This window comes from Macrotis lagotis, chromosome 2 (assembly GCF_037893015.1).
Source record: "Macrotis lagotis isolate mMagLag1 chromosome 2, bilby.v1.9.chrom.fasta, whole genome shotgun sequence".
In the NCBI taxonomy this organism is placed as follows: Eukaryota; Metazoa; Chordata; class Mammalia; order Peramelemorphia; family Peramelidae; genus Macrotis; species Macrotis lagotis.
The window spans coordinates 305,428,789-305,452,865 of record NC_133659.1 but is presented as its reverse complement, the minus strand read 5'-3'; the positions used below and the strand labels follow the sequence as shown (position 1 = coordinate 305,452,865).

Genomic DNA, 24,077 nt, shown 5'->3' with positions numbered 1-24,077 from the left:
TAGAAAATAGCTGTGAGATGTTAATATATCCTGCTATATTAACCTGGATCTGAGGCGATTGAGAGGATCCCAATAGGAGGCAGATAGACCAGTTTGGAGACTCTTGCAAGTGATCTGACCAGAAGATTTGAGGCTTGTAGGAGATAAAGGAGATTAAATAGAAAAGGTAGCCTGGTTGACCGAACAATAATATAAGGGCGTTATCTCTGCAGCTTGATGGTTACATAGTATTTATGAGAGTTAGAGAAAATTGTCAAAGGGGATTCCTCTAAAGTTAATAACAACCTGGATTACCTCCCTTTTATCATGTTTAGATGAAAGCCCAAGAAGTGGAATTAGCTTTAGAAGAAGTAGAAAAAGCTGGAGAGGAACAGGCCAAATCTGGTAAGTACCTGTCAAAAAACTTTAAGTTGAATAATGAGGCTTTGAATAATGAGGAAGGAATTGATTTCCCAGACTTGAGAAAGAACTAATTTTATACATGTTAGAAAATGTAAGTATGTGATTTGTCAGAGCTCTGTGGTTGAGTACCTACTATGTTGCACACTCAGATTATCAGCATTTTTATATTATATGATCAATTTCATCTGATTGTAAAAATATCATTTTTTGGTGACAGGGAAATATATTTTAAAATGTATTTCTTAATAAATTCAATGAAATGTTTGTTCTGGTTTCTTTCCACAGAAAATCAGCTAAAAACTAAATTAATGAAACTGGAAAATGAACTTGAGGTATGTCTACCATGCATTATATGATGGTCACATCTTAATCATTAATATGAAACCTGTATTCTCGATTGACTGGAAAAATCTCATGAATCTCATTGTGTTCATATTTAGCAAAGTCAGTTTCTTTTGAGTCAGAAACATTCATTGTAAACAGAATTAACACCTACATAATTTGATGAGCCAGATTTAGTGTAAATATGATTGATTCTAGAACACTGAGAATCACTCTTTGGGTCCTGTAATTGCATTTGCCCAATCTAGTAATTACTCAGAGATGCAGATTGTAAAGCATATAGATTTGCAGTGTGTGACTTCTTTTCTTTGTAGAAATAATTTGGATTGTTTTATAGAGCAGTTTGAAAAAAAAATGGCAATCTTTAAAGAAAGTCTTTATTTAGTTCCATTAAAACCGTCTGTTAAATTTATAGTCACTGAAATAGGTTAAAATTTTAAATCAATCTTTGTTATTCTCTCTCATTACAGATTTTGAAATTCTTTTGCTGAACTATTCATTCTTAGAAGTTGTATTCAGACGCATATTTTTATTTTCTTTTAAGATGTCACAGCAGTCCACAGGAGGTCGGGATACACGGTTTTTGCGAGATGAAATTCGCCAGCTAGAAAAACAACTGGAACAGAAGGACAGAGAAATAGAAGATTTGGAAAAAGAGATGGAAAAAGAGAAAAAAGTCAATGAACAAGTAAGGAGGCTTCCATTCATGTTCTCTAAATTTCTCTGAAGTTTGGCTTTGCTTGCTATTTAAGGAGAGTATTTTGATGGTGTTTCCTCTTAAGAGAAAGGAAGTTATGCAAGTAAGCCTGATCTTTAGTCAGAAGATCAGAATTTGAATCCTACCTCTGGTAGTAGTTCTGGGCTAGTCACTTAATATTTCTGAAGCTTGGTTTCCTTATTTATTAAAATGGGTTAATAAAAGTATATATTATTATATTATAGTAAGGATTATCAAAATTATTTTAAAATTTAAATATATTGGGAATTATATATATATACATATATATATATATATATATATATATATATATATATATATATATATATATATATATGTAGTAACTGGATTTTGAGACCCGAGTTCAAATTCTTCCTCAAACTGACTCTACGCAAGACTCTTCAGCTTTTTGTCTTGGTTTCCTCCTTGATAAGATAGGGAACATAATATCTTCCAAGGATTTTATGAGGATAAAATGAGAAAACATCTGTAAAATACTTTTAAACTCAAAAAAAGTGCTTAAGGGAATAAAGGGTATAGTCTTATTGATGATCATTAGTTATCCAGTTTGATATTTATATTAAGAAGACTTTTAGTATTATATTTGCTTTCATATAAAATATGTATATAATATATACTTTTAGTATGTATTCATATATGTGTGTATTAATTTCAGAATTATATTTGCTTAAGGAGTCTAACAACAAGAGACATATAGTCTCTATGTTTCTTTCCTAAACTATGATTGATCTAGCTACTGGATCAGTCTGTATTTTAACCATTCATTTGGACAGTTGAAATCACATGCCCAATAACAAAAAAAAATTCCCTCCCTCCACCCCATGCCCATATATTCTTCATTTCATATTGTCTGACTGTTTCTGGTAGGCACACGTATTTAAGTATAAATCCCAGCCTCTCAGTTATTGTAAACCCTGGTATATTGCCCAAAGAGAGAGACAGGATTAGGGGAGCATTCTTGATTATATACCATCACTCATATTGATTAATGAATTTTGCCTTTTCTAGAGGTTTCCACTCTTAGGGACTAGATCATAGATTCTGCTTTGACTAACTGCACATTGGTTTGAGCACCCAGGATCTTGTCTTTGTTCAGAGAAAAGGGGGGGAAAGAAAAGAAGTGCTGAGTATCTTTAGGTTTTTTAATAACTAATTATCTAGAGTAGCACATTTTGAGACACTAGAGAATGAGAAAATAAAGCTCATTGCTACTATAATCACAGCATTTTGCTCATTTTGTGGGTACTGCAAGTGAAATCAGGTCACTGAAAAAAATAACCTTTTAGATGATACTCTTTTTCTAGTTAATGTTTATTGAGAGTAAAAAGTGAAGTTTAACATATAGCAGTAGTTCTTAAACCAAAAATTGATCATCATGTCAGTTGTTAATTTTAATTTCCTTAGCACAAATATTCATCTCTCCCCTCCCCATATTTGTAGTTCTTATTTAACTTTATCTAATTCCTAAGTGATTTCCAAAAGGTTCAGCTTAATATTCCTATTTCAGATAGAAGTTATGAGATAAGAATTGACTGTTTTTGAAAGGATTTTATTTCAGTTTCATAAAGTTGACTACTACAATTTTCTTAATGAAATTGCTTTTAGCTTTTTAATTTGTTTAATAAATAACTTTTTTTATGTCATTTCAGTTGGCTCTTCGTAATGAAGAGGCAGAAAATGAAAACAGCAAATTAAGGAGAGAGGTTGGTAAAAAATGAATAAATATATAGGACATCATTATATGCATTATTGGTAATTACATAAAATTAAAAGTAGTACCTCAGTGAACTCAGATTGTTTTCAAACCATGTATTCTAAATACCTGTTCTTTTCAAACTTAATAGTTTTTATTTGAACTTTCTCAAAGATTTAGACATAAGTTGAGAAGTGGGGTTATTAAGTAATGCTGTCGACTCTCAATGAGAAATGTACTAGTTTTACTTATAGATTGATTACTGCATGGTAATTTCTATGATGACTGACTAAACATATGACCAATCTGATGTTGTCATTTTATTCATTTCATTCAATCAGTTAAAAAAGTTGCAGTCACTTAAAATCTCCCAAATTTTGAAAATATTTTAATTATTATTTTATTTGTTCAATCTATCTTTAAGTTTTTAAATAACTACTTATCTAGAGTAGCACATTTAATGTTTTATTTATCTTTTTTTCTTATTTCACTTTAAATATTGATCTCTTTATTTCTATTAATTTTTTACTATCCTTTTTTGGAGAACAAACATCACAAAATAAAGGTGAGGATTAAAAGATTTAGGGAATATGGGCATTTAAAGACATAAGTAATGGGACTTTAAAATAAAATTTTCATTGTATTTCATTTTAATTGTGTTGGGGGGGTTTAATATGCAGAATGAACAGCTTCGTCAAGACATAATTGACTACCAGAAACAAATCGATTCACAAAAGGAAACACTGCTCTCTAGAAGAGGAGAAGACAGTGATTATCGATTGCAGTTATCTAAAAAAAATTTCGAGCTTGTGCAGTATCTGGATGAAATTCAGGTAAAAAAATGTTATTTTAAAGAGTTAATTTCAAAGCACATTCCTTTTGAAGTGATATTTTTTCAATGAATTTGATCTGGACTTTATATTCCTGAGCTTTCAGTGATTTGGACTTTCAAGTAAGAATATTTTATAATTTGTTTTTTCTTCCACACAATGGTATGGAGGAGATTTGCCAGAGTTAACATTTCTTAAATGTTCACTTTAAAAACATGAAATAAGGGGCGGCTAGGTGGTGCAGTGGATAGAGCACTGGCCCTGGAGTCAGGAGTACCTGAGTTGAAATCTGGCCTCAGACACTTAATAATTACCTAGTCGTGTGGCCTTGGGCAAGCCACTTAACCCCATTGTCTTGCAAAAAAAAAAACAAACTAAAAAAAAATGAAATAAGTCTGTCCATAAATGTTGTAGTTCCTTTACTCCCATTGCCTAGATTGTATAGGTTTACCTTAGGACTAGTACTGGAAAGCAGGTAGATAGACCTCCCTACTCAATTTTTAAATTTTTCTTTCATTTAATTGGCAAGTGTCCCTCTACATTCAAGCTAATGAACCAAATAGAAAAGTTTTCTTTTTCTAGTCTTTATCCAGAAGGTCTCCCTTTCTTATTAATAAATTTCAACTGTAAGATTTAAAATACTTAATTGTATACACATTACAAAATGGTATTAGTTACTCTTTCCTGTGATTCTTATCTTCAAAAGAATTTAACAGAAGCAAATGAGAAAATTGAAATTCAGAATCAAGAAATGAGGAAGAACTTGGAAGAATCAGTGCAGGAAATGGAGAAAATGACTGATGAATATAATAGGATGAAAATTATTGTTCAGCAAACTGATACTCTCATGGACCAATTAAAAAAAGAAAGGGACCACTACAGGCTTCAGGTAAGAATTATTTTTATCTTACTTTGTCTTTATACATAATGATGTGGAGGAAGCTTTGTCATTTCACCTTGAGAACAAAGATAATTTTTGAAAATTTCTGCATGAAATCAGAAATTTTAGAGCACTACCAGAAAACAGTTATTCATCGAACTATTTAGAGGAAATTGAATAATTTTAAAAATAAATATATTAGATATTCTTATAATCAAGGATAAATAGATATATAGTTTTTTCAAAGATATTACAATAAGGGATAGGGACCCTGTTTGAGGGTTTTTGGGTATAGGAAAGTCCCAGGTGCAGAATCTCCTTCATAAATGCAGATTGGCAACTTCTTCTGCACCTTAGACTCTTAAAAGAATTACCAAATGCACTGAGAAGCTATATGACTCACTGAAGCAACATAAAGAATAGTAGCACTTCTAAATCTACTGTGTCTATTTATTTTTACATTTTGAAAAAACATAAGATTTTTCCAAAAAATTTGTCAAATTGGTAATTTTCAGGTTCAAGAACTTACAGAAGTTTTGAAAGCAAAAAATGAAGAAGATGATCCCGTTATGGCTGCTGTTAATGCAAAGGTTGAAGAATGGAAGGTAGTTTTTCAAAATAGTTATACAGTTTTGTTATTTCTAATTTTTGACAATAGTTTTCAGATTTTCCAGTTTTTATAAAAATGCTTAGGTCACCTATTGTATAAAAATGTGTTTGTGTGTGTGTGTGTATACAGGAGTTTGGGGGTTTGTATGTCTTTGTGTGTATGATTAAGTCTTTGTATTTAATAGATGATCTTTTGTTGGAAGTCATAGAATCATAGAATGTAGCATCTTCCATTGAATTTTGGAACAGACCTCCAAACACTCCTTTTACAAATAGATACTTAGCAAGGTGAATTACTCAGGGCCATGTAGGTAAGTGACAGAATTGGGATTGGAACCCAGGACTTGTGGCTCAAAGCTAAGGTTCTTTTTTCTCTACTTAGTTTACTAAGAAGTCATCAGGAATTTATTTGGGATGAGTGAAGATGATAAGCTCTGAACATCACCAAGAAATGAAACTGTCTTAACAGCCAGTAAACAGCTGAACACAAAGATCTGCCATTTCACAATCAACTGTGCTATTTATCATTGAATGGCTAAACCAGAAGTTAAAATCAACATTAAATTTTAAGAAAGGATAAATGGGAAGGGTTATTGTGTGTAATTATGATTGGTTTGATTGGCAGCCAAGTGGTACAGTGGATAGAGTGCTGGATCCTGAGTAACCAAGACTCCCCTTCCTGAATTCCAGTCTGGAATCAGACGTTCAGTAGCTGTATGACCTTGGGCAAATCACTTCATCCTGTTTGTCTCAGTTTTTTCATCTGCCAAATGAGAAGGAAATGGCAAACCGTTCCAATGTCTTTGCCAAGAATATCCAAATTGGGTCATGAAGAGGTTGACACACTAAAAACAACTGAACAATAATCATGGAAATATGATGAAGGGCATCTGGATGGCCCAGTGGCTGGAGTACTCATTGTCCTGAGTTCAGATCTCAGACACTGTGGCCTTGGGAAAATCACTTAACCCTGTTTGTCTCAGTTCCTCATCTTTGAAATGATCTAGAGAAGGAATGGCAAGTCACTGTAGTATCTTTACCCAGAGAACTCTAGTTTTGGTTATAAAGATTTAGATACAACAGAAATGACTGGACAACAATAACAAATTAACTGAAGTAAAAACCAGTGGGAATTAGATAAAAAGAAGAGAAATCGACTAGTACTGTTTCTTAGAGGTGTAAAGTTGATGCATAATAGAGTAAAATAAGCAAAGATTTGTTTTTCTACACATAAATTCTACGTTCCTTTTGCAGAGAATTTTGACTTCTAAAGATGATGAAATAATTGAATATCAACAAATATTGCAGAATTTGAAAGAGAGACTTAGAAATGCCCAACTTGATGCTGACAAAAATAATGTTATTGCCCTACAACAGGTAAAAAATTTCCACAGATCCATTTTCCCTCAATATCTTCAGAAATTTGATGGTGAATTTTCTTAAAGTCAAGTTTTGATTTATTTTACTGGATGATCTGGTGTAATGGCCAGCTTTCAAATTCGTAAAAACCTTTTATGTCTTTTAAGATGTTTTACTACCATGTTGCCATGGGATTATGTTGTTAGCATTTCAACTGTGTCTGATCATGCCTTTTCATAAAAGACTCAGTTTATATCTGGGCTAATTATGGTAAATAGAATACATTTCCAAATAGAATTTAATTGTGTAGAAGTTAGTAGAATTTTAATCACTTGCATCACCTAAACATTGCTTAAGTGAAAACAAAAGATTGTTAGTGTTTAAAATTATAATGAAGTATTACTACTAGAAAGAAATACCCCCTTTTTTTTACAAGGCATTTAAAATGTGGAAAAGGAATTCCTCAGGAAAGCATAACGGAATCCTAGGAAGGTAAAGAAGTAGCTTATGATCAATATTAGATCTCGTGGGGAGAAAAGTTCACTTTATTTTTTATAGAAAAAAATAAATGAGATTCATAGAGAAAGATAATTTTAATCATGTTTTTGAGTTGATGAAAAAAAGAGTCAAGGAATTTAAAGGAAGGCAGCAAAGAATGAGATACCAAAATCAAGGAATTTTCAAAACTTTAATTGATGAGTTAGCTCAATGAATCCTTATTGTTGTTTCTTACATTGTTCCAGGCAATGCTGGGTACACAAAGAACACGAGACTTCATTCCTGACCCCTAAGGAACTTATAGTCTATACGAGGAGCTGATTTATTCATATTCAACAATGAGAGAACAAAGCCATATCCAGAGAGTACAAGAATTACTGATTTGAAAATATTTCTTTCAGGGCATACAAGAAAGAGATGGTCAAATTAAGATGCTTACTGAACAAGTAGAACAGTACACCAAAGAAATGGAAACAAATACGCTGATTATTGAGGACCTGAGGAATGAACTCAAGCAAAACAGAGGTAGTGGAACAGCTATTGATGGGCGAGTACTTAGAAAATATCCACAGACTCAAGATTTGGTCCTTTTTGGTTTGAAAAGCCCTTGACTTCTCTCTTCCTTTCATGAATTGTTCATTGCATAAATGTCATTAGGTAAATGTATATGTAGTTAACACATTAAGGTGCTGTTTTGTTCATCTGTCCCTCCTCTTTTGGATGGTGTCTCTCCTCCTTTGGACCAGATCAACCACAATAGACAACACTGTTGACATAGCCTGTTATTTGAATTGAGATTTTTTTGCAGTGTAAGAGAAAAAAAAAACCCTTAATTTTGAAAAGTATCTTTGCAACTAGTTTTCAATTTGTTTTGTCATTCTTTTTTTTTTTTAGTTTTTTTGCAAGACAAATGGGGTTAAGTGGCTTGCCCAAGGCCATACAGCTAGATAATTGTTAAGTATCTGAGACTGGATTTGAACTCAGGTATTCCAGACTCCAGGGCCCATGCTCTATCTATTGCACCACCTAGCTGCCTTACTGTTTGTCATTTTGAATAAGCCTTAAATGTACTAAGTACATATGGATCTTCATACCTTCTCATTTAGTTAATAAACATCATTAAATGTTTACCATTGAGGGACAGTGAGGTGGGAGATCAGGAAGACTCATCTTCCTGACTTCAAATCTGACTTCAAACACTTATTAGCAGTATGACCCTGGGAAACTAAATCACTTGACCTTTGTCTCAGTTTCCTCATCTAGAATCAGCTTGAGAAAGAAATGGCAAATCACCCTAGTAGCTTTACCAAGAAAATCTCAAAATGGGGTCATAAAGAGTTGGATAGAAACAGCTCCATAACAGATATGCTAGTGGTTGTGTTAAGGATACAAGGAAAGACAAAACCATTCCTTGGCCTCAAGGAGTTTTTATTCTAACAGGAGATAAATTCACAGAAGGGAAAAGAAGTATAACTAACACAAAGAATATAACATGTCAGTCAATGACATACTTCCAATTAAGACTAAATTCTTTGATGACAAGGACTGTATTTCATGCATTTCTTTGTATCACTAGTCCCTTGTACATAGTAACCAGTTAAACATTTATTTTGATATTGTAAAACTTGGGAGGAGAAAAATTCTATTTAAATTGGCTTTAGGAAGTATAAGGTAAGGAGTGGTGATGTAGTTAAGTTAGTGTCTTCAGCACTTAACAGCAGCTTGATTAATACATTATTAAAGTGAATAGTGATGATCTGGATTTTTCTCCACTAGGTTCTTCAAGCAAATCTCAGATGAACCATTATGCAGAAATACAAGCAAAGCTTCAAAACTTAGAACAGAAAAATAAAGATGCTGAGAGGGCAGCAGAACTGGCAGAATCTGATGCTAGAGAGAAGGACAAAGAGCTTGTTGAAGCTCTGAAGCGACTAAAAGATTATGAAGCGGTATGGATTTTATTTTAGAGAAGAAAGGGTTTAGACATAGTCTTTTTAGTTGAATTTTTAATATTATCTTTTATTCACATGATTTTTATTGGAAGGAGCTTAATAATTTAAGGATAGTTTACACACTACTTTTTTCCTTGATAGTTTTTTATATTATGATTACAGTCTTCTTAAAAAAACTTCCTAAGGCATCACCTTTTCTGACCCAATGAATATACCTACACTTTGGAAAAATAACTGCTTCTAGCTGAAGTTTTAATTTCCAGACTTCAACCATATTTAATCTGAAATCAGCATATGTCAATCAGTTTATGTTTAGTTTACTGCTGTGTAGCTTGACCTAAGTGACATATTATGCCTAAAGTTATGGTAAGGATTATTTTGGAAATAATTTGTTATTTAGTGTATAAGTAAATACAGCCTTCACTTTTTTTTTTTTGGAGTATATCCTTGGCATTTTAACAATGTCTTTGTGCCAGTGAATTCTCCTAAAATGCCTCCTAATCCATCTTTTTTTTTTATAAGTGTTTCATCAGTATTACTTCTGCAGTATTTTGTTACTAGCATTCTCTTGTTATAAAAGCTAAGACAATTAAACCTCTTTCTTCATTACCATCATTAGGAAATGCATAAAAGCACATTACAAAATTAGAGAATAAATGCTGCAATCCACTCTTGTGTTTTTGCAGACATTTTAATTAAAAATAATCAAGCATGCCATTTTAAATTCGATCAGAAATTCCCATTTCAAAACTCACTTTTTCTTCTTTATATTCTAAAGGGACTGTATGGTTTAGAAGATGCTGTCGCTGAAATAAAAACTTACAAGTCTCAAGTTAAAATAAGGGACCGAGAAATTGAAACATTAACTGCTGAAATTAACAAGCTTGAATTAAAGATGAACGATTTCCTGGATGAAAATGAAGACCTTCGGGAACGTTTGGGTAAGAAAAATTTCTAAAACTTTCTGTGGAGTCTTACTTTTTACTAAACATTTTGTAAATTAAAATATTTTAATTCTAAAGCACATAGCACAGTGTATATCAGTGTAAGCACCGCATAAATGTTAGCTATTATTATTTTTTAGTAGTAGTAGTAGTAGTAGTAGTAGTAGTAGTAGTAGTAGTAGTAACAGTGTACTTCCACAGGAGTAATTATAAGTTTGAAGGAAATTCATATATTCGCTAACTTACTATTGGACACCTTGGCAGTATTTCCAGCTCTCCCTGATTAAATTAATTAACAACGTGCTCTTGACTCACATAAATTTGTGACAACCTTAACAAATTTTCTTTAAAGCTTTTTCCAAGATCTAATCTTTTTTATGTGTTTGATGCATTACAAGCAAAATACATCTTTTTTTGTTTATGTAATCAAATAAATGGTACAGTTTTATTGTATTTTTCTGGCATCAATGAGGAATTAGATATTATATACTAAGGTACTTTTCTACAGACTTGGGAGGGAAAATACTGCATCATAAAAGTTCCTTACATGCTGTTGTAATCTCATAACTTTCTACAACTCCTATCTGAATTGGAGTTTCCTAGTGTGTATGTCAACTAGGTGGCTCAGTATAAAGTATATTGGACCTGGTGTGAGGAAGAATTGAGTTCAGACCTTGCCTTAGATGCTGTAGACTCTGGGCAACTCAGATGACTGGTCTAAACCCCAGTTTTTTCATCTCTAAAATGGGGATGATAATAGTTCCTTTCTTAACAAGTTGTTGTGAACATAAAATGTGAAAAAAGTAAGCAAAATGCTTTGTAAATCTTAGAGCTCTTTGGTATATGCTAATTTTAGTCCTCTTTCCTGGACAAATAACCATCCAGCTTCTGTAGCCCAGTTCACTTTTGTTGACCACTCCAATTGCTAAGATGGTTGATTTCTAAAATTGCCTTTTCTGCTCCTTCTGTCCCTAGTATTTAGTTCTATCCTTTAGGACAAGTCAAAGCAATTTGAATCCTATAGTCTTTCTAAACCTTAAAGTTAGGTACTTGGAAATGGCTATCATGTACTAAACTCCCTGTACTATTTTCTTTTACCATTTTTGATTCCTTTAATAGATACTCAGAAGATAACTAATAAATGTTTATTGAATTGATTGATGTTGATTCTCCTGGATATTCTAGTGACCTTCCCATGGCTGCAGTGCAGCTTTGTCAGCATCCTTCCTAAATGTGACTGAACCTGAGCAAAGTAGTCAAGAAATGGGCCAGCCTGGCTAGAACATATTAGAATTACTGCCACTACCCTTCAGCTGGATATTTTGCTCCTGTTAACACATCCTAAGTTTACATTATTTTTAATTTGTTCAACTTTTAATCTATGAAAACTCATTTTAAAAATATTAAACATCTAACCATGTTCCCTCCCCATCCTATATTTATGTGGTTCATTTTCTGGAAACAGGTATGGGACTTTATATTTAGTCCTATTGAATATAATATTTTAAGAGTTGCCTAACATCTTTTAAATATCTTTTGGTATTTTATTAGAACTCTTTACCAGCTTTCTGTCATCTGCAGATTTTATAACTATATCATTTTAGTCTTTATCCAAGTCATTGATAAGGTTATTTGAAAGACCTAGCCTAAGAACAAAATTCATGCAAAATTCCACTATATACCTTATTAGACTAAACAATTGTAATAAAGGAAGAATGTGAAGAAAAAAGTAAGAAGAGAGATATAAAATGCAAAAGATAGAGATTCTTTCTAGTTATGAGACTCAGGAAAAGAGCGTATGAACCAAACCAAAATGTTTACAGCATAGACCCTTGAAGGAGGTAATTTTAGTATAGGGTAGATTCAGAGATATTAGAATAAACTGACTCAATAATACAGACTGGGATCAACTTCAAATAAGATACATCGTGGAATTTTGCATGGATTTTATTCTTAGCCTTGGTTGATTCACTTGAGTGCAGTTTACTTGGAAGATAATTGTAACTTATTTGCCTATATCTCTTGTAAAATAGAATAAAACAAAACATAGAAATTCCAGATTGTTCCATTAGTTCAGTGCTCCAACCTTGACTCTAATTAGTGGCATATACCAATGAAGGGAAGCTCTAGATTTTCAGAGATGCTATGTTGCATGGATGTCCTTGTACTTGAATGTCATAGGTGACCATCATTCCTTTGATGGTATATGATGGGCTGTCTACATTGATATTGATATTTCCTGGACATCCATGCCTGCAGATCTCATTGTTACTTGTCTCTGGCTGGTGACACCCCTGGAGCACTTGCTCAGAATTAAACTCCATATTAATTGTTTAAATCTTATCAGTGACAACCATCATCTCCTTATCATAATCCCATCACCTCTGGGTTGACATCAGTGGATCCAAAGGATCTGATGTTTGGAGATGAAGCAACCTATACCAATACTTCTTGGCCAAACCCTTAAGGGGCTGCTCATATTCCTTATACCTCAAATATTTAAACAGAGTAGAAGCAAAACCCATTTAAAGAGTGTACTTGGATTGAATTTCTTCAAGATATCTTAGAGTGGTAAAGAAACCAAGCAAATGGAACATGACACTTTTTAATTAAAAAAAGGGAGTGAGGACCACTTAATGGTCTCATATACCTACTTTAAGTTATAAAAAAATTTATGAGAATGATTTCTACCTCTATCCAGGGTATCCTTATTAAAAACATCAAAAGAAAAAAACGCTTCTCATTTTGTAAACTAGAATGTCTTAAGTCAATATATACTTTTTTGACTTAGTTAATTTAAAAGACCATTCACCTTAATAAAACTCAGGGAGTCCTTAAAGATACCTCAAACAAACTGCCTCTTATATTAAATATATGACATTTTATGACAGATTCAACTAGAGGCATGTAAAGCTTCAGAATGTACAAGTTTTACTCTTTTCAGTGTATCACATTGCCTTCTCATTCCAGAGATAATGTCCTTATCAGTGGCATGATTCTCCAAATTTTGTCTTTCAGAGAAGACATTACATTAATTGTATAATGTCCCCAAGAACTGCAAAGCATCTCTGGTGAAATCCATAGTCATTTGAAAATGATTGATTTCACAATAAGTCCATGTTGCTCAGATTGGGGCAAAAAGGTGCATTCTTGGTTAGTTTATTTATATGTATTTTGTTCAAGCAGTATAGTTAGATGTGAAATTGTATGTAGAATTGAAGAGGGAATTGGGATGGATCTCATTTGGGAAGCTGAGTAATGTTTTCCATTATCCCTAGTTGCTTGTTGCTATCGATAGACACCAAAGTTCTCTAATAATCTAGTCCTGTGAATACTACTTTGGAAGGGAAAAAAAAATCAAAATGACCCAACAGGTAGCAAAAAGATGTTCAGTGGACATAGTTAGGCTTAACTCTTGAAAACTATACTTAAATTGATCTCTCTAATTTGGACCCTTTCTCCAAGGATGTATAGCGTAATATATCTAAGCCGTTAAATTTCATTGTTACCTTATAGTCTGTCCCCTACCACCATATACCTCTGTATTGCCTTCTGTGTGACATTCATTTTTAATTTCTTGGAGATTATTTTATTTCATGTCTTATAACCACATAATAACAGTAGTAGAGTATTATATTTTTAAAATGGTAGTTTGTTTCTGAAAATAGTTTTGGGTCTTTAATAAAGATTTTCAACTTCCTGAAGGCAATCTGGCCTACTTGTCTCTTATTTAATTCTGGACTCAGTTTATACCTCCTTACCCAGATATATGCTGATGATGCCAATAGCCACACTGGTAAATAAGATGGGATTCTTTTCTCATGAGAAACTAAGAATGTTGATATGCAGTAATGCTGTCATTAGAATGAGTAGACATACAAGAATGTTAATGCCTATTCAGAGCAAGTGATTGCAGAAGTTTAGGGTACTTTACATGATAAAATTGATTTATTTAAGTGTAAATATTTTTAGTGCAAATTTGGCTAAATTTATTTATGATCACTTTTAAAAATAAGAAGCTATGTTGAGTTCAATTATGCACAGTTGAAGAAGGTAGAGACATGCATTATGTACTTTAGGAGAATTTCCATTAAATGTCAATATAGGGGCAGCTAGGTGGTACAATGGATAGAGTACTGGCCCTGGAGTCAGGAGGATCTGAGTTCAAATCCCACCTCAGACACTTAATAATTACTTAGCTAGGTGACCTTGGGCAAGTCACTTAATCCCATTGCCTTAAATAAATCAACAAAAAAAATTTAAATGTCAATACAACTTTTAAAAAATTGAGCACTTAAATAATTCTTTAAAATATTGCTAAATTTCATTTCTTTGTAATTCTAGACATTAGACAAGGTAACATTTAATTTTCTCGTTTATTTCTATATCAATTCCTAATTTTTAATTCTTTATTTTAGGTCTTGATCCAAAGATAATGATTGATTTGACTGAATTTAGGAAGAGCAAAAATATAAAACAGCATCAGTATAAAGCTGAAAACCAGGTTCTCTTAAAAGAGGCAAGTGTTATGTTCAGAAATTTCCTTTCTTGGTTGATATAAAATACAATATTAATAGTTCATATTTTACAGATTGAAAGTCTGGAAGAAGAAAGACTTGAACTGAAACAGAAGATTCGAAAAATGGCTCAAGAAGAGGCAAAGAAATTTGGAACTCGAGGTATAGTCATTCCACTTTTTAAAATATTTTTTTGCCAAGGCAATGGGATTAAGTGACTTGCCCAAGGTCACCTAGCTAAGTAATTATTAAGTGTCTGAGGTGGGATTTGAACTCAGATCCTCCTGACTCCAGGGCCGGTGCTCTATCCACTGTACCACCCAGCTGCCCCTCATTCCACATTTTTCAAAGCAGGACAGTGCATTGCTATGGGGCTGCAAATTTATTCATGTGAGAAATGTCTTTTTTTCTCTTACTTAACAATATGTAGCACAATTCAGAAACAGAATCTGATCACGATAGTTTTCTCAGTTTCTTCATCTGTAAAACAGGAAGATTGAATTCATTGTCCTTAAGGCAATGGGGACCTATCTAAAAACTCTTTGGAAATAACTCTGGTGATTTTTCATTAAGTCATTTTCCCCCAAGTGTTAGGGGTGGGTGGTCTCCTGCACCCCAGTACCTCATAAGCATTAACAGATTAACTTTCACATAGAAATCATTACTTTAAAAGTTATAGTCACAAATATTGACTTACTGTACTAGCCCATGGAAGACATAATCCTACTACTCTTCCCCAAACCACCTTATTCTCTTGGGAGATTCAAGGCTTACCTCAGTTTTTGTAGAAATTAAGGTGCTAAAACAGAGTCTGATACGCATCAGCTGAAGTTAAAGTCAGAAGTAGTAATCATCTCAGGCAAGTAAAAATTGGCCTTGTTAAAAGAGATAAACAGAAAAACTACCAGAGACAATTAATATCAAAAAATCCTATAGTTTCTCTTGTAAAGACCTCATTTCTCAAATATATAGAAAATAAAGTTAAATTTATAAAAATAAGAACCATTCCCCAATTGATAAATGGACAAGGATATGAACAGGCAGTTTTCAGAAGAAGGAATCAAAGCTATTAAAAGTCATGAAAAAACCACTCTAAATCACTGTTGATTAGAGAAATACCAATTAAAACAATTCTGAACTAACATCTCATATCATCCAAAATGTCAAATGTTAGAAGGGATGAGGGAAAATAGTTCATTAATGAACTGTTGCTAGAGTTTTGAACTGATCCAGTCATTCTATAAAACTATTTAGAATTATGTCCAAAGGGCTATAAAATTGTGCATGAGCAAGAGCCTGAATCCCAAAGAAATCAAAGCAAAAGGGAAAGGACCTTCATATGCAGAAAAGAATAGCTTTTTTTTGGTGTGCCAAAGAATTAGAAATGGAGCAGATGCTTATTAATTAGGAAATGACTGAACCACTTGTGGCATATGATTGTGATGAAGTACTGTTTTGTTATAAGAAATGACTAAGGGAGATGGTTTCAGAAAAACTTGGCAAGACTTACATGAACTGATCCAAAGAAGAACCAGTAAACACAGTGTTGTAATGATGATTAACCGAAAGACTTGGCAATGCTGAACCACACTGAACCAAGACAATTCCAAAAGACTCATGATGAAAACAATACTATTTACCCCCAGAGAGAGATCTGATGACCTCTGAGTGCAAATTGAAGTAAAATTTTATCACTTTACTTTTATTTTTTACTTCTTTGTTTTTGTTTATGGCTAATATGGAAATATATTTTGTATGATTTCACATGTGTCATTAATATCATACTCCTTGCCTTCTCAGTGAGTGGAAGAGGAAGGATAAAATTTAGAACTCAATTTAAAAAAGAAAAGAATGTCACAATAAATATATAGTGAATTTTTAAGAACCCAGCTATCCTAACACGTAGATACAAAGTCATGGATCACTTGGGATTTGCATAGTAATAGGAAAATACCTATTATACCATTGAACTCATGTATACATAAAACTATATCTAGTATGAGGAATGTTATAATTAAGATTTCTATTTTCTCTTTGCTTTGGATTTTTTTTTTTATGCATTTGATATGAGCAGCTGATGACCTCCATCTGACCAACACCTTTAATCAGGAACTGAGAAGGGAAGAAAGAAAATCTCAGCCTGTGAGCTCTGAAAATGTTGATGAATTTAAATTAAAGGTAACCTCTTGCAAATGATAAGTAGAATTTATATTAGACTTTACTGAAGAGGAAAAGGAAAAATAATGGCAGGAAAGAAAGGAAAAATAATTCCCCTTTCTTTGGTTTTGCATTTTGAAGATATAAATGTATTTTTTGTAATTGTTCATTTTTATTGAAAAACTATAACCTTAATCATTGAGACATTAATGAATCATTGTTTACTCTAAATACAGATTAGAGGTCCAGATAAAATAGAGCCAGCATATCAGAAAGCATCAGGCAGTGACCTACAGCCAGATCAGAATATTCCCAAAAGAAGCATGGTTTTAGGAAAATTATCAAGAAAAATTTCTCAAATGCTTCAGAATGAAGATCAGCCTGCAGTCAGGCCTCCTTTTGCCTCTTTATCCAGAGATCCTTCACCTATACAGACCAGGCATCGCAGTTCAAGTCCTAAAGGCTTTACAATTAGACAGATTTTTAAAGCACCATGTCTGCAGTCTACAAGAAATTTAGAATCCCTCATCTCTAGGCAGAGCCAAGAAGACTCAATTGACTACTTGTATTCCCTTTCTGATGACTTTTTAAAGCAAACTTCTAACAGTCATCAGACCCTGGGGAAGAATTGTCAAATTGCAGTGTCAAGAAGTTCCTTAAATTTAATGAAGCAAGATTCTCCTACTGGACAGAGACTAACACTTAGCCAGAAATCCTCAATTTTTTGTCAGCTTATTCATGATAAAACAGCTATCCTGGAAAAGTCACAAATAGTGAAACCAGAGGTTGAGCAACTTCCTACTTCAAAAATGTTTTCTGATGATAAAAAAGATTTGAAAGAGGATGTATCAAAAGAACCCAGCCCACTCCAAACAAAGATTTTGAAAAGTAAACTTGAAAGTAGTCTTCATACCACAGAACCCTGGCAGAGTATGACCCCAGGAAAATTATCCCACATAGATCCTGTTGAAAACCTTATAGAGCAGCTGCGGAAGGAACTCGTATTTCTTAGGTCTCAGGTGAGTTTCCTTCTACCAAATATTCTAGTGTGTGGATTATATAAGTTTTTCTTTCACTTTCAGATTTATTTAAACAAATTCCATCTGAATGCACTTTTAGAGCACTAAGTATATGAAATTTAAAAATAAAAACAAAACTGCAAATTCCTCCTAGTCATGTTACTTCTAAAAAGTGTTAACAATGAACTGTATATTACAAAAAGCAACATAAAGCCAGTATAAATCAATGACTTGACTATTCATTAAATGTTCCCTTAGAATGAGCTGATATTCCAGGATTTATTGATTAAGGAAGCCCAAAACAGAGATGCAGAATTAGAACTTCAGAGACACAGAAGCCAGACAGAGCAGGTAGTGCCCAAATCTGACAATTAAAAAGAAATTGATTGGACTAGTATGTTTCTTGGAGTATGTGTTTATATGGGGGAGGATGGGCAGGGACAGGGGAATGAGTATTTTTACATTATTTTCTTTCTACAATAACTATTGTTTATGGACTTCAATTAGTGGTAAGTACTGCTTAAATTGGTGTATTTTCTGAGATTATGTCTTAATTATTTTCTATCTTAAAAAATACAAATCACATTTTTGTTCATTTATTTTTCCCCATTAATAGAATGAATATCTTTCAAAGGAACTAAATGAAAAGAAAAAAGATTTGGAAAGGAATAAAATAGTAATAACCAAGTTTCAAAAGAAAGGTGAGTTATATTTGGATAATTTCTGGGGGGGGGGGGCAATGGGGTTAAGTGACTTGACCAGGGTCACCAGCTAGGTAATTATTAAGTGTCTGAGGTCATATTTGAACTCAGGTCCTCCTGACTCCAGGGCTGGTGCTCCATTCAGTTGCCACCTACCTGCCCTAAATAACATATTACATTTATGGTTACTCAAGTTTTGTCTTAGAGCAGTTTTCCCACATTTAGAGTAAGAGAATGAATGGATAAGTAAAAAATAATTATCTAAGACTCTTCCTCTCCACTGAGCACTATGAGTGAGTTCCTGCCTCATGTTGCTTCTGGTTTAAGATGGGGAGAGGGTAGGGAGTGGTGGTTGGGGTGAGATGATTGGTCTAAAACGTCATGGAACTAGTGATGGGACAGTGAGACTGTCTGTCAGCCCTTCCTTCCCAGAAACTGTTAATAGGAATGATTTGCTTGCTGATCTCTATGTAAGAAGTGGGAAGGGGAAGGTGGAGAACATTCTGGGTGAAGAGGAGGAAGGAGGACTCAGCAGCTCGACCCTGCCAGGTGTGCCGTCTGTCGACTCCACCTGGAGGGTGCGTCAGCCTCAGGTGACTCGCAGGCTGTCTCAGGATCCATTAGAATGGGCCTTGCCTCAGCAGTTGGGGCTGGCCTCTGCAGCTGCAGGCTGTGCCAGCCTGGCTGCCTTCTGGGCTCTGAGGGCTCTGGGCTCCCCAGCCTCCACACCCTTCCTTGCTCGGATTTGCCATTTTTTCCAACTGACGGAGAAGCGCACTTTGAGCCTTTTTTCTTTAGGGTTTTTCCTCCCTTAATTGTTTTCTGTTTATCCTGTCTGATGCCTGTTTGTTTCAGAGTTGGTAAGGACCTTGAAGGAAATCTAATCTGACAAGCCAGTGCTTGAAGGAGGAATATCATTCATAGTGTTCAGTCTCTGTTATCTATTAAAATCTGTTGAAGTTACGATAAATCATTCTTTATCAAAACAGAAAAATGTATTTTTAATTTCAGTAAAAGAACTTTTGGAAGAAAAAGCACAACTTGAAGAAGGCTTGAAAGAAATATTGCAGACCATCAAGGAAATGCAGGTGGAGCCTGGAATGCAAGGAGAAGCACCCCTGGTCATCCCTAGTCTTGAAAAATTAGTTCATGTAAGTTTTCTTCATAGGAATGCATTCATTTTAGTTCTTTTGGAAGGGAAAATAGACCCCCAAACATGAAGGTTATCATGAACATGTGACCATTAATATCTAACATTATAAATTGTGGCTGCAGCCACAAGTCAGAGGAATGTGTAGGCTCCAGATTTGTGGGGGGGGGGGTTTGGTCTCCCTCCCACTATCCCTTGTCCCCTCCTCAGAGACTTCCAGATTCCCGTGAAAGGAGTCTCTGTCCTCAGGCTGCACAGTACCCTTCTCCACTTCCCTGCCCCCACGAGCTGGCAATGGGGTGGCCCCAGTATGGAGACCAGGCCTGTCCTCGTGGGGCCCTTCTCCCCTCCGCCTTCACCTCAGCTTTTGCCCTTGGCATCACTCAGGGACCTTTGACTCCTCCCTGGCTGACTTCACTGGGCACCCAGCCTCTGACCTGACGGGTCACCTCAACTACTGGGGACACGCTTGGGCACCAAAGCCCTGGCCTTGTTGTTCACTGCTCATCTTCTCTGCTGGATTCTTTAAGGGCAATTATTACTAACATGCTGGAAATAATTTTGAAGACAAGATGATTTTTCTTGCTGCAGATTCGCCTAGGCAGCCTTGTTTGGACCTGGTTGCTTCTTCCCAATCCGCTAGTCCTTCTCTTGTCCTTTTCAGGCCCAATCTGGTCCCTGGAGCCACTGCTCCATAGCTTCTCTCCTTCCCAAGTCCAACTACTCTTATTCCATGGGAGAGGATGAAGTCTGTCTGCCCCATCCTTATCCTCTTAGCACTGGCTTCATCTTTGTCTTCCTCTGCCAGGATGATGAGGGCAGGCAAGCAATCATTTGAGAATGGTTGGAGAAGCAGTGGGGGATAGATGGTTCCTACCCTGGTGGGGGGGCTGGGTTCTAATAGGAGATGGGGAGAGAAGAAGGCAGGGGCTCAGGTCCAGGCTTGATGGGGCAGGCCTGCAGGGAGCCTGCTCCAGGGGGAGTCATTCTCCAGCTTGTAGATGGGTGACTTCTGCCTCTTCATTGTTGACTTGTTGAGCATTGTTGGATTATTGAACAGTATGTCTCCCCTCATAGCATCTGGCTTAATTTTTAACATTGTTTTGTGTGTGTGTGTGTGTGTGTGTGTGTGTGTGTGTGTGTGTGTGTGTGTTAAATCTTTTTTAACAACTTTTGGGGGGGCTAGGTGGTGCAGTGGATAGAGCACCAGCCCTGGAGTCAGGAGTACCTGAGTTCAAATCGGGTCTCAGATACTTAATAATTACCTAGCTGTATGGCCTTGGGCAAGCCACTTAACCCCACTGCCTTGCAAAAAAAACCAACCAAACAAAAAAACTAAAGAAAAAATAAAAACAACTTTTAAGGTTGTATTTTGTTGTATTATTGTTTTTAAATAAATAAAAGATAGATTTTATGTGTTCTGCAGCTCAGTTTACTTTGTATATGAAGATATCAGTTGAAAAACATTTTTTTTTTGTTTTCTTATTAAGATGAGGTAACCTGTAGATCATCATAAAGATTTTATACCAGTGGGAAAGTAGGCATGTGCTTTAGTGGCTAATGCATTTTGGGTTAGCTTTTGATGGATAAAAGCATAATTCTGATCTTTTCCAATTTTTTTTGGAATCTTTACCTCTGAGATATCTTGAAAACTGATCTCTGAGTGCTTTTGAAATTTTGACACCAGCATCAGTGACTTTATAGAACCCTTATGTGTTACTTTGATGATGTCTGACTGAAGGAAGCTCATAGTCTAATGGGATATAAGACACATAGAAAATGTTTTGTATGGTTTTAAGAAAAAGATGATTATAGCAGCATCCTATCAATATTTAAATATTTATCTTCTCATTTAAAATATATTCTTAACATATTAGGCTATAGATTCAAGGAATGCTGAGGGAGTCTTTGATGCCAATCTACATCTGAAAACCCAAGTTGACCAGCTTATAGGACGGAATGATGAGTTAAGAGATGAGCTTAGAGAAAGTCGCAAAGAGGCTACAGATTACTCTCAACATTTGGCAAAAGCAAATTTAAAGGTACGTGATTTGGTAAATAAAAAATTACTAGGAAGCTGTGGAAAGATTGAGTTAATGCAGCCGAATTCGTCGGAAAAATATATCCTTTTAATTTTTTATAAAACAGCCACAGATAGGTACCTAAGGGGTAATTTGTGAAAATATTATGCTTCTTGTTATTCCTACTAAGAAGTCAGAAAATACTGTGAAGGTGAAAAGAAAACTGTAGCTACAAGCTACATGTCTTCACCTAAGTAGAAACTAAAGTATCTTTGTTCAACTTCTTTCTTTCTAGGAGAATACAAAGTAAAGTGTAGCATTAGAGATATAAAGCCTGTTTTTTTTCTGAACAAAAAAAATACTTATTTTTGTTCATTGAATTTTAAGGTTTTTTTCTGGTTTGTTTTTAGGTGGAAAATCTTGAAAAAGAAATTTGTCTCTTACGTAAAGCAAAAGGATCAAATGTTGTATTCAGAGGACTTGACCTACCGGATGGGATGACACCATCTAGTGCAAATATAATCAATTCTCAAAACGAATACTTAATATATATTTTACAGGTAAAGTTTTTAAAGTTATATCACAGATAGCTGTTGTTTCTCCTTCTAATCTTAGTACATCATTTTGGGATTCTTTAACTTTATATAGGGATACATTAGTAACTTTTAATATACTTAACTCACAAGAACCCATTCTTCTACCTCAGACATGTTCAAATTATCATGACTTTTGAGTTGGCCAGAGGAGAGCAATGATAGGTCTCAGGATCACAAATAACTTTTGCAAAGGGCACAGCAGGAAGCAGAACAGAGTTTGCCTGGCATCCCTCCTTAGGTCAGTGATGACGACTGGGTCTTGCCATTTTTACCTGGATCAGCCACTAGGAACAGCCTTTTAAATAAAAATACTTGTTCCTTCCTGCCTCTTTCCATTAAAAAAAAGTGAGACAAAGCATAAATAAACCTCCGTTTGTCTGCAGCTTGTTGTGGATCATTCTTTTGATGATTCCATTCTTCCTCAAAATGGAATAAAAGAAGTTGAGCAGCATAGAAGAAGAAAGAAACTTTTCAATATTTTATTTAAGGAGTCTATTTGAAAACTAAAGAAAATTATTTTCCCCACTCTCTATGCTACTGTTCCCTTTCACCAGTTTGTATCATAAAGAATTGGATTTTCTTCATGTATAATAACTTAATAATAACTTACATTAAGTATAATAACTGTAACATCTTTCTTCTTGTCAATTAGTAAAAAGGAATTATTTTTTTTTATTTTAGTGAGTCGTCCAAAAGAGTGAAATGTGACTCTGTGTACGTTTTTATTTTCTTTTGACAGCAGTTTTGCAAGACTGTACCTTCTTAGATGATATCAGGAGAGAAAAATAGACATTTCTTGGTCAATTGGGTTGATGATTGATTATGGTTCTGATTTTGCCATTCTTATTTCTGACACAAACTTTAGGAACTAGAAAATAAAGAACAAATGCTAAAAAACCTAGAAGATTCTCTTGAAGAATATAATAGGAAATTTGCAGTCATCCGGCATCAGCAAGGCTTATTATATAAAGAATACTTAAGGTACAATTGGGGAGCTTCAAGGGGGACTCTGACATAAATTTTTAAGTAAGAATTAATAGAATATATTAGTATTTTACATTTTTAGAATTTAAAATATTAGCTTGCTATTCATCTGTGTTAATGGATTTGTTTTTTGTATATTGAATATTTTACACTTTTACTTCTGGAATACACTAGATTTTAGTTGTTCTGCTTTTTTTTAGTGAAAAGAAAATCTGGCAAACAGAATCTGAAAAACTAAGAGAGGAAAAAAAAAAGCTTGAGGATCAAGTTGAACATGGTGCTATAAAAGTAAAAGAATATAATGTAAGTGTCACCCCATTTAGAATAACTAGACATGATAACTGAGGGGCCTTTATGGAGTCAATGAATAAAGTCAAATATTGTTACTTACTTTTGTTATACAGAACTTACTTAATGCTCTTCAGATGGATGCTGATGAGACCAAAAAATTTCTTTCTGAAAATAGTAGGAAGATCAGTGTTTTGCAAGTTAATGAAAAGTCCCTGATAAGGCAGTATACAACTTTAGTAGAAATGGAGCGACATTTAAGAAAAGAAAACAGTAAACAGAAGGATGAGCTGATTGCTGTGGAAGCTGCAGTTGGGGACAGAATTGGCCATTTGCAAAGGTTTAAGGTATGCTTGAGATTTGGGAATTTCTTAAATTTATATTAGACATAAGTAA

At 34.3% G+C, this 24,077-nt stretch overlaps 2 protein-coding genes across 4 annotated transcripts in view; both read left to right on the top strand.

Annotated features, from left to right (window-relative positions):
* CEP290 (centrosomal protein 290) overlaps positions 1-24,077 on the top strand; it is a 93,602-nt gene that overhangs the window by 7,547 nt on the left and 61,978 nt on the right. For all 3 annotated transcript variants that reach the window (XM_074226537.1, XM_074226536.1, XM_074226538.1), the window contains 21 exons: positions 315-384; positions 688-734; positions 1,289-1,432; positions 3,133-3,186; positions 3,857-4,009; positions 4,713-4,895; positions 5,402-5,491; positions 6,750-6,872; positions 7,754-7,877; positions 9,129-9,301; positions 10,083-10,245; positions 14,667-14,767; positions 14,840-14,927; positions 16,840-16,943; positions 18,558-18,642; positions 19,654-19,793; positions 21,670-21,834; positions 22,224-22,373; positions 23,275-23,390; positions 23,594-23,696; positions 23,798-24,028. In XM_074226537.1, the coding sequence (XP_074082638.1) occupies positions 315-384; positions 688-734; positions 1,289-1,432; positions 3,133-3,186; positions 3,857-4,009; positions 4,713-4,895; positions 5,402-5,491; positions 6,750-6,872; positions 7,754-7,877; positions 9,129-9,301; positions 10,083-10,245; positions 14,667-14,767; positions 14,840-14,927; positions 16,840-16,943; positions 18,558-18,642; positions 19,654-19,793; positions 21,670-21,834; positions 22,224-22,373; positions 23,275-23,390; positions 23,594-23,696; positions 23,798-24,028 (2,607 nt within the window). The remainder of the gene's footprint in view (positions 1-314; positions 385-687; positions 735-1,288; positions 1,433-3,132; positions 3,187-3,856; positions 4,010-4,712; positions 4,896-5,401; positions 5,492-6,749; positions 6,873-7,753; positions 7,878-9,128; positions 9,302-10,082; positions 10,246-14,666; positions 14,768-14,839; positions 14,928-16,839; positions 16,944-18,557; positions 18,643-19,653; positions 19,794-21,669; positions 21,835-22,223; positions 22,374-23,274; positions 23,391-23,593; positions 23,697-23,797; positions 24,029-24,077) is intronic.
* LOC141515178 (uncharacterized) lies at positions 17,153-18,279 on the top strand (the record flags this gene model as incomplete). The annotated part of the gene is made up of 1 exon (XM_074226552.1): positions 17,153-18,279. A coding segment is annotated over one exon (897 nt), but the record flags the coding sequence as incomplete, so codon positions are not given.